This window comes from Haemaphysalis longicornis, unplaced genomic scaffold (assembly GCF_048455015.1).
Source record: "Haemaphysalis longicornis isolate Haplotype H1 unplaced genomic scaffold, Haemaphysalis longicornis Haplotype H1 scaffold_1, whole genome shotgun sequence".
NCBI classification, from domain to species: Eukaryota; Metazoa; Arthropoda; class Arachnida; order Ixodida; family Ixodidae; genus Haemaphysalis; species Haemaphysalis longicornis.
Genome location: NW_027526203.1, coordinates 5,881,265 through 5,892,295, shown reverse-complemented (window position 1 = coordinate 5,892,295; position 11,031 = coordinate 5,881,265). Strand labels below are relative to the sequence as shown.

General features: G+C 46.3%; 1 protein-coding gene across 1 annotated transcript; it reads right to left on the bottom strand.

The window, feature by feature from the left end:
• Window positions 1-1,535: 1,535 nt before the first annotated feature.
• Window positions 1,536-8,179, bottom strand: LOC144174948 (uncharacterized). The gene is made up of 12 exons (XM_077703939.1): window positions 7,682-8,179; window positions 7,556-7,612; window positions 7,402-7,482; window positions 6,656-6,709; window positions 6,407-6,460; window positions 6,222-6,275; window positions 5,970-6,023; window positions 5,719-5,772; window positions 4,906-4,959; window positions 4,665-4,718; window positions 4,458-4,517; window positions 1,536-2,505 (listed from the first exon to the last, which is right to left on the bottom strand). The coding sequence occupies exons 1-12, from the start codon at window positions 7,997-7,999 to the stop codon at window positions 1,744-1,746; spliced, it is 1,656 nt and encodes a 551-aa protein (XP_077560065.1). The 5' UTR covers window positions 8,000-8,179; the 3' UTR covers window positions 1,536-1,743.
• Window positions 8,180-11,031: the final 2,852 nt, after the last annotated feature.

Genomic DNA, 11,031 nt, shown 5'->3' with positions numbered 1-11,031 from the left:
GCTGAAACGTCCTTCGTCGATGGACGGAGGGGTTATTTTTTCATGTTAGTTCTGGTCGTGCCAGTCATGCTAGTTGTTTCAAACAGTTGTGTTCAGCACATTTTGCTTGTTTGCTCTAGAGCTTTATTTTTGTGTGCTTCCTTTCCTGTTTTCTTGTGCTATCATTACATTGTGCTGAATGGTAGCAAATGCGTTTTCCTAGTTGGGGGGGGGGGGGAGGTTGTTACTCATACACACAGATATTTTGTTGCTAGTGGGACAATCGTTTCAGTGACTGGATGCAGGGGAGGTTCCAGTTGCAAACCTCATATAGTGGGCCTAGGGCCAGCTTCCACCTGGCACGCATGTCCACGTAGCCAAGGCATAGTGATGTCTGGTTTGTTTAAACGACTCCCGACAGCCTTTGGCAAAGTATTGCTTGAAATTGTTTTATTTTGGCATTCCGAGGAGTTGACGTTATAATTTCTTGGTTAATGGTTGCGCAGAGCGCCTCCTTCAGACCTGCGGGTGGCAACTTGCCAGCCACTTTCTTGTCGGATCTACGCAACATCACAGGACTTGTTTGTGCGATTGACAGCCACCCATGACTGCGATTGTAGTGGTGCAGCTAGTTCCATTTGATCCTGCCACTCGAATACTGACTTGTAGTTGGCACCCTGGTAAATGTTTTTAGTGTTCCCCGTACTATGTCGCTGCTGATGTCGTGTAGTGCGAAAGTGTTGTTCAATATTTCTTTTGCTTAAACATCTTTCAGGGATGGAGGGAGGACTAATTCTTTCTTGTTATTTCTGGTCACGCTAGCTCTTTCGTGCTAGTTGTGCTGTTTCATGTAAGTCATGCTAGTTTCAAACAGTTGTGTTCAGTGCTTTTGATCTTTTGTAATGCTGTAACTTGTTTGCACTAGAGCTTTATTTTATGTGCTTCCTTTCCTTTTTTCATGTGCTGTCATTACATGGTGCTGAATGGTAGCAAATATGTTTTCCTAGTTGGGGGGGGGGGGAAGAAATTGTTACATGCACACACAGCTATTCTGTTTCTACTGGGACAACCATTTCAATGACTGCGTGGAAGGGAGGTTCAAGCTACTTAGGTGGCTTTTTTTATTTACACAAATTTCCCCCCTTTTGAACCCCTGAGAGCCAGACATTTATTTACAGCTATTGCTCTAAAAGATGTTTAAAAAATTTGGAGTACAAATTACGTTAGTACAAATGTCGCTTCACAAGAACTCAAGATTGCTTGAAGTATGACTGTAGCCTAGCTCAACTTGCAATGGTGCTGCGCAACCCACCTAAACGTCAGGTTGTACACTAGGGTGAAACAGTTCAGAGCACGTTCCCAAGCACGTTCAGATAAGAAGCAGTGAAGTTCCTCTACTCCTGAGAAGAAAGGTGTACAACCAATGCAGACTGTCACTGCTAACTTACAGACTACAATACTACAACTAGTGGGCTCTCACTCAGGCTCTCGGCTTGCAATTAACGGACTCTTCAAGTTGCAAAGGCCAGCGCAAACAAAGATCATAGCAGAGATAGAATTCTTTGACTTAATTGGCAAGGCCTGCTTAAATATTCTGTATGTTTTGATGCGGTTTATCGCCCTTTCCACATGGATCCTAACGGAAGCAATTCTTCTTGTCTGCGTAACTTCTTTCTCGGTGAGTTGAGACTTCCCTGGAAGAGAACGAACAGTTAGCAAAACAAAAGCTTAGCCCACCACACCAAAGCACAAAATGCTCGCACTTCACTTACCTCTTGTGAATGCAGGTATGTTCAGCTTAACGCCTTGAACGTTGAGGTTTTGGCTCAGCGTGAAGCCCCGATCAGCCATCACCTCGTCCCCTGGCCCAAGGTAGTCTTCGACCCCACAGTCGCTGGTGATGAATTTGTCCGACGCTCGCCCACCATACGCTGGTGAGACATACATTATGTACCCGTTCGGTGCAATAGCCATCAAGAACTTGACAGTATTCCGGGCTTTGTAACTGCTGTAGGTCTGTGCTCTCGGCCGAAGCTTCTTGGGTCGTTGCAGTACAATCTCTGAACAGTCTATAATACAAGTCGTGCCTTCAAACCCATTGATGACAAATGAGTCAGGCGTGCTATTTCTAATGACTGCTCTTGGCAGCCAGATTACTATCTTCTTCATAATGCTCATGAGCACTGATAACATGTGCTTGAAGATGTTATGTGCACACGTTACAGACACTTGAAACATCCTGGCCAAATGCCCGTACAAGAGACCAAGACGCAATCGTATTAAAGTAAGAAGTAGCTGGTCTTCGGTCGGAAGGCTCAGGAACGTCTTCGTTGCCTCGGCACCAGCAGCTTTGGCCAGATGGTCAAACACAGTCTTTGATACGCCTGTATAGAACAAGCAGTCATCATCTTTAAGGCTTGACGCGAGCACATGACGCCTTTTAAACGGCTCCAGTCGTGTAGCGCAGTAGCTGTGGTCCCGATGTGTCATCCACTCCCACTGGGTCGACTGTTCCTTTCTTGATATCTGTCCACAGGGCAAAGATCATATTACTGTAAGCATTTCCGAAAGACAGCAAGATTTGTGTAGCTGAGGGCATTTGTTGGCACTTTTCAGGCGTGTGAACACTTAAAGGTGGGATTTCAATTTAGGACACAGTTGCAGCGAAAGTAGTGTGTTTTTGGCAAACTACAACTTTGTAAAACCCCTTATTGCAAGTGGTATTGAACCCTCTGATAATATCTGCACCGCCCCAACAAAAGCTTGGTGTGAGTAAGTTGGTACATGATGCTTGAAGGTAACTACGGCGCAAGAAAACGAGGACGAAAGAAGAAACACGTACAACATCACAGCGCCAAGCCGGCACTGTGTTGTACGTTTCTTTTTCGTCGTCGTTTTCTTGCGCCGTAGTTACCTTCAAATGACTCGGACAGTTCAGAAAGAAAAGTGTTACATGTGCAGCCGTTTCAGAAGCAAAGAACATCCATGGCGACCAGCTTGCCAAGGGGATAACAAGCCTTTCACATCAACAAGGCAGGGCTAAAATGTGATTTTAGCCAGCTGTCGGTTGCCTTGCACGATAAAAGGCTGCCATCTGACAGGAAGGGGTTGACACCATTCTAACAGGAATTTGCACTTTTTAGTCGGCAAATTACAATAAAGTTTACCTAACCTGAGAGCGACTGCACAGGAGGTTGCCGTGTTTACATTTTCATCATTCATCATGTGTTTGGCCCTTCAGCCACGGTGTTACACATTGGGCTCATATGCTCTCTTCTGTGGTGCAGATGTTCTTCCAAAGTAATAAAATCAGTCGCTATTTAGCGCTTGTGTTCTCTTTCACAGTCTGTGTTCCTGTTGCACTGCAATCGTGCACGAAATCATACTAAGTGTCCCATTTACCTCTCCTCGTTAAAGAGAGCAAGTCGGCAGCGGGTGAGGATCTTACTTTTTTTAAGGGGGGGTTAACACGTTGAAGCTACACTTGGGCTACAAGGCACACTGTAGTGGAGGGCTCCGGATTAATAGAGTTTTAGCATAGCTGGTAGCGCACACTACGCTAGCGTCAGCGGGCGACGGGACTGGACTGTGCATGTGCGCGGACCAGTGGGAGACCACGCATGCATGCGCAGTCCAGTCCCAGCACCCGCTAACCCTAGCGTAGCGTGCACTATCCGCTATGCTAAAACTCAATTTTTACCACCTGGGGACCTTTAAAGGAGTACTGACACGAAATTTTTGTGTTAGATTTTTTTCGCTGCTATGGGTGCCTACCAGCCCAGTGATCATAGAATGGCACATTAAATGATCGACCACAGTGTAAATAATTATTTGCAGCCTCATTTATTCGGGTCAGTTCCGGTTTCGACGAAAACGAAGTCGAGGCGGCCGCCATGACAGGAGGGGCTTAAGCTGTCACTGTTTTCGTCGCAGGCGGCTGGGCAGCCTGACGTCAGTCCCAAAACTGTGCCGCGCGCCAGCGCCTTGTCGATGTCACACGAGGCGTGACGTCAGCAGTTTGGGTTGAGGCGTTTACGGCGTCATGCTGATGCTCAAGGCGTCAATGCTGTGCTTTCTCATGCGTGCAAAGATTAAAATTGATTTAAATTGTTATAGTGAATGGTTATGGCTGAAAATTCCTGGGAGCTATCTCCACATAGAGGAAGCTATTAACATAGTTATCTCAGCTTTGAAATTTCATGTCAATACTCCTTTAACATGCGCAACAATCTTCACACAAGGGCGTTTTTGCTGTTCACCTTTATCTGAAAGCTGAGGTAAGGCTCAAATACATTCAGGGTGATCAAACCCTGCATATTTTGTGCCTTGTTGAAGCAACGCGTACACCACTTAAATAGTGCAGTCCAGCTTTGGGGAAAGGTTTGCTGCTCTACAGCTTCAGACTTATTGAATAAAACAAACTTGTATTTTGTCTTCATGGCCCCTTTAAAGTAAAAAAAAATTTAAGCATCACGTACCGAGCAGGGTTCAGTTTCATCAAAGGAAGGCTGTCCTCGCAAGTGAGATGTTACCTGCAACTAAAAGTACATGATCAGTTACAGGGTTGATGGCACAGAGTGGGGTTCTTGGGCACTAGGGTACATTATTCTTAATACACTGACACACACAAATTGAAATACCTGCTATGAAATGTGAAAGAAACCAAAGGTGTGACATGCACTTACTGTGGAGTCTTCCAGTTGGTGTGCTGGCAAGGGCCCGGTCACACTGGATATTTCCTGCGTGGGAAATGATGCAACGCTATCAGAGACTGCACACTGTCACCCTAGATTGAAGGGCGAGCTTTTCAGTTCCCACACATCTGCTGGATAGCCATCAACACAAGCAGGCACAAAGTGCACTTTCTTTTAAGAAAAGCAAGCCACGAAGCCTGTAAAGGCAAGAAGGAATAAACTGTGCACTTACTTCAGAGTTCTGAAGTTGACCTGAAGTGGGGGGCCCCGTCACATCAGATGTTTCCTGCGCGAGGGACGACACGATGCTATCAGGGACTCTGTTGCCATAGGCTGCAGCACGCAAAGGTGTATGGGGGGAACTTCTAAATTGTGAAGCAGATATCTGTCTAGCTAGCCGTTAATGAAGGCAGACATGAAGGAATTTAACCAGGTTAAGGGGGGTACCGACACAAATTTTCAGGGCTGATTTTACAGTACAGTTCGCTTCCTTTACCTATTAAGATACCCTGCGTAAAGTACGAACAGCATGCGTTGCCTGGAACATATTCTAATTTGGTTGTAATTGTAGCGCCCATGTACTGTACTGGATGTACAACTGTACTGGATGCTTCCGCCAAAATCGACGTAGTGTGACATCACCCTATGGTGGGGTAAACAAGGTGACGTAGCCACGTGCTCCCCAACTCCATGACGTCACATAACAACACCCGGCATCCGGCTAATCACAAAGTGAAAGCATGTGGCGCGCCAATGGAGCGTCACAGGGTTTCAAACAGCCACGTGATAGCACCGACCCTGTGGAGCGGAAAGCGTGGCGTCATGCCGTAGTTTTGGTCGCTCGTGCCCTCCGGGCTTTTCGCGGTGGCAGCCGAGGTCGGCGATTTTCGTGCTCTAACGTATTGTAACGACCTTTTTATGATTGTTAAGCCAGCAATCCTCAATCTAAGTACTAAAAACACAACGTAAAAATTTGGTGTCAGTGCTCTTTTAAGAAAAGCCTGCGCAAAGCACTTAACGAAAAAGGAATGAAAACTGAACTTACTGCGCAGTCCTCCAGCTGATATGAAGGTAGGGGTCCCATCACGTCACATGTTTCCTGCACAAGACACGATACAATGCTATCGCATACTGCACTCTTTCCCCATAGGCTGCAGTATGCAATGCTGCACGGAGAACTTCTAAATTCTCAAAAATCTGTCTGGGCAGCCGCTAATGCAGGCAGGCACGAAGGAAGTGCATCTGCTTTAAGCAAAGCTAAAGCATGTAAAGAAAAGGAATAAACTGTGCACTTACTTCAGAGTTCTGAAGTTGATCTGGAGTGGGCGGCCCCGTCACATCAGATGTTTCCTGCATGAGAGACGACACGATGCTATCAGGGACAGCACTCTGTTGCCATAGGCTGCACCATGTAAAGCTGTGTAGGGGAACTTCGAAATTCTCAAAAATCTGTCTGGGCAGCCGCTAATGCAGGCAGGCACGAAGGAAGTGCATCTGCTTTAAGCAAAGCTAAAGCATGTAAAGAAAAGGAATAAACTGTGCACTTACTTCAGAGTTCTGAAGTTGATCTGGAGTGGGCGGCCCCGTCACATCAGATGTTTCCTGCATGAGAGACGACACGATGCTATCAGGAACAGCACTCTGTTGCCATAGGCTGCACCATGTAAAGCTGTGTAGGGGAACTTCTAAATTCTCAAAAATCTGTCTGGGCAGCCGCAAATGCAGGCACTTACTTCGGAGTTCTCAAGTTGATCCAAAGGTGGGGGCCTCGTCACCCGAGATGGTTCCTGCACGAGAGATATGAGGCTATCAGCGACTGCACTCTGTCACCGTAGAATGCACCATGTAAAGCTGTGTAGGGGAACTTCTAAATTCTCAAAAATCTGTCTAGGTAGCCGCTAATGCAGGCACGCACGAAGGAAGTGCATCTGCTTTAAGCAAAGCTAAAGCATGTAAAGAAAAGTAATAAACTGCGCACTTACTTCGGAGTTCTCAAGTTGATCCAAAGGTGGGGGCCTCGTCACCTGAGATGGTTCCTGCACGAGAGATATGAGGCTATCAGAGACTGCACTTTGTCACCGTAGAATGCACTACGCAATGCTGCATGGAAGATGTGAATGGGTTTTAAAAACAAGTGCGCTTTGTGTGAATAAGTTTTAAAAACAAGTGCGCTTCGTGAGCCCTACTTCATTCACTCCTGATTGAATGTTCTTGCTTGCAACAACTAAAGCACGTGGAAATTCAGAGTGCAGTAACGTGCTTGGAATTCTGAGTACGTTTATCACAAGGCACAATGCAATCATTTTTTTTCATGTGGTAACACAGCTTTGCGGCGGGGGGGGGGGGGGGTCTCTGACCTCAATGTTATCCTTTCACTGGCCAAATTTTGAATGTATTTGCAAAGGCACTCAAGGTACTCTTTTGAACAATTTATACCGATTGTGTCCGACGAGAAATATGCGCCGATTTCAATAACATTTAGCTGCAGCATGAACGATTTTTACGCGAACCAGACCAACTTTCAAGAACATTAATTTCTTAAAGAAGGTCATGTTAAGTTTCCGCTGCGCAGTCACATTTCAGACCAGTGATAACTGTTCAAATATCGACTGCCGAGCGCGCTCACAGATCGCCGCTCACCGTGACCGACTGCCGAGCGCGCTCACAGATCGTCGCTCACCGTGACGGAGCCGCGTGCTAACCGCGAAAACAACGCCTTAACACGTACAGCATCCGGGCAGGGTTGCACAGCGGAGTGTCCCGGCATGTCAACAGCGCTTGATGGGCCCGGGTCGTTGTGACCGCGCTTCTGCAAAACAAGCGAGGTAATTGGCTTTTCGCTGCTCGAATCGGCGAGCCGTGCGAGCAACTTTCGGACTTACCTTCTTTGCTTTCGGGTCATTCTCATGCCTCACGAGTCGGCGTCGTCCGACAATCACCTGAAGTGAACCGCGAATAAATAGCAGCATTACATCTTCGGCGTACACCTAGCAAAATCTGGAACTTACCTTTCTCTCGTAGCCCAAACGCAGCATGGGGACAGCGTTTTCAGATGTTTTTTTTCCGCCGACAAAATGTTGGGAGCACACACGAGACGAAGCACTAACCGTAAAATCCTTCCTATTCACAGCAGCGACCCATTGCTGTCGTAACTCCGGCGAAGCGGGGAACCGATGAAGAGCGAACATTTCGCACTTGCAGGTGTCGCGAGTCGTGCCGTGTTGCGGACACACGATCGCACCCAGAACATTTCTTTTGCGCTGGTTGTTCGTGCAGCCGTGAACCGCGCAATGCCGGCCACTAGATCCTTCATGGGCATATGGCATGTCATCGATTAAGGTAAAAAATACCCGAAAACACACCAGAGGAGTCGCAGACCACGCGTACCGACGATGGGGTAGAAAGATTTTTCACAGCCCAGTCCAAGAGGGCAACACTGGGAGCTTACTCTCAACCTCAGAGCGCCCGCTCGCAGTCGCTGGGTCGAGGGTGAGCCCGTGAAAAGGTCTATATTCGTAGCGCGCGCAGTAGAGGGAGAGGAGGTAGCACCTGCTGCTGCAACGCCTCTTTCAGCGCCGGAGCACGCGCATGCGCGCCCGCACCTGTTGTTGACAGCGAGGAGGAGCGGGGGAGGGGCGCACGTGCTGGCTGGCTGCGGACGCTGATCGCCAACGGACGGGTGACATTGTGAGTTAAAGAAATGCTCTGCATTTAAAATAAGGACCGCGGAATTTAGTCTTGGATTATTAAGCCGTCACGGGCACGCAGCCCAGTAAGGCACCTGATTTCAGTGGTAAATAACCCCAACCCCTTTTTTTCTTCTTTATTCTGGGGGGGGTCCAGATGAAAAAGACGGCCATCTTGCTGTCCCGTAACGCTCACAGTGCATAGATCTGCGTCGAGCTCTACTACTCCATACAATACCCCTTGACTGCCCTATGCGCGGAGATTACACTAATGTTTACACTGCCGCAGTTGATCAAGATTCAAAATAGTAATCTTTTTCGATGCGGGTGGAATGGGAATTTGTTAAAAAATCGGGACCCCTTTAACGGGGCAGTGAACACAAGCTGAGGGCTTAGTTCGTTCGAAAGGTTCACTCGTTGGCGTAACACTGATACCACATTTAGTGAAAACTTCACTGAAATAAGCTATACCCGAAAAAATTGAGAATAGCCTGGCAACTCACCAGCTACATTACAACCTACCAGTGTGATTGGTTGAGGCCTACGAAATAAAATGCAAATTAAAGAGGCATTAAACGCTTGTAACATGAGCTACTCGCGCCGGAAATCACACTGGTAGGTTGTAATGTAGCTGGTGAGTTGCCAGGCTATTCTCAATTTTTCCTGCTATAGCTATACCTATATAATTATACTTAAAGTACACCTCTCTCTCTCTCTCTCTCTCTCTCTCTCTCTCTCTAAATATATATCTATATATATATATATACATAGAAAATAAGGGTTGGCAGTCAAGAAAACCTGGGAAAGCAAAGGGGAGGATGTGGTTGGTCATTGAAACAGATAAAGAATTTGGAAAGAAAGAAAGAACGTGGAGAAAAAATGCCCGCCGGGTGGGATCCGAGCCCACGACCTCCAGAATACCGGTCTGGTCTGATAACTACTACGCTACCGGCGGGCCTATTTTCCCCACCACTTTCTGGGGTATTTATGTTAAGGTATTTTTGTTTCCTGCGCTTGGGGGTTGTAGCCCGCTGTATAGTTATATATATATATATATATATATATATATATATATATATATATATATATATATATATATATATATATATATATATATATGTAGCGAATAAGAATAGGAAATGAGGGGCTCGTTGAAAATAAGACAGAAATAAGGGTTGGCAGTCAAGAAAACCTCGGAAAACAAAGGGGAGGATATGGTAGGTCATTGAAACAGATAAAGAATTTAGAAAGAAAGAAAGTGAAGAAAAAATGCCCGCCAGGTGGGATCCGAACCCACGACCTCCAGAATACCGGTCTGGTGCGATAACCACTACGCTACCGGGGGGGCTATTTTTCCCCTTCACTTTCTGGGGTATTTATGCAAATGTAATTTTTTTCCTGTGCTTGGGGGTGGTAGCCAGCGCCACTCCGACTTCTCAGGGTGAAGGGGACCTTCTTTTGAACCCCCAGGCCGTGACTCGAGTGTCTACGACATGTCGAGAGTGGTCGACGAGCGTTGAACCCTCTTAAGCTCCCTATGGCACCAAGACTGCCAGAACAGAGGCCCTCGCTATGCATGTAGCGAATAAGAATAGGAAATGAGGGGCTCGTTGAAAATAAGACAGAAATAAGGGTTGGCAGTCAAGAAAACCTCGGAAAACAAAGGGGAGGATATGGTAGGTCATTGAAACAGATAAAGAATTTGGAAAGAAAGAAAGTGAAGAAAAAAAATTTCTTGACTGCCAACCCTTATTTCTTCTTATATATATATATATATATATATATATATACATATATATATATATATATATATATATATATATATATATATATATATAACACAGAATTAAGGGTTGGCAGTCAACCCTTATTTCTGTGTTATTACTACGAGCCCCTCATTTCCTCCTATATATATATATATATATATATATATATATATATATATATATATATATATATATATAAAGAATTTGGAAAGAAAGAAAGTGGAGAAAAAATGCTCGCCAGGTGGGATCCGAACCCACGACCTCCAGAATACCGGTCTGGTGCGATAACCACTACGTTACCGGCGGGGCGATTTTCCCCTCCACTTTCTGGGCATGTTAAGGTATTTTTGTTTCCTGTGCTTGGGAGTGGTAGCCAGCACCACTCGGACAACTCGGGGTGAAGGCGACCGTCTTTTTAACCCCCGGGCCGTGACTGGAGTGTGTACGACATGTAAAGAGTCGTCGACCAGCGTTGAACCCTCTTAAGCTTCCTATGGCACCAAGACCGCCAGAACAGAGGCTCTCGCTATGCATGTAGCGAATCAGAATAGAAAATGAGGGGCTCGTTGAAAATAAGACAGAAATAAGACTTGGCAGTCAAGAAAACCTCGGAAAGCAAAGGGGAGGATGTGGTAGGTCCTCGAAACAGATAAAGAATTTGGGAAGAAAGAAAGAAAGTGGAGAAAAAATGCCCGCCAGGTGGGATCCGAACCCACTTGGCTTAAGAGGGTTCAACGCTGGTCGACCACTCTTTACATGTCGTAGACACTCCAGTCACGGCCCCGTGTAGTCCGAGTGGCGCTGGCTACCACCCCCAAGTGCAGTAAACAAAATACTTTAACATAAATACCCGAGAAAGTGGTGGGGAAACAGCCCCGCCGGTAGCGTAGTGGTTATCGCATCAGA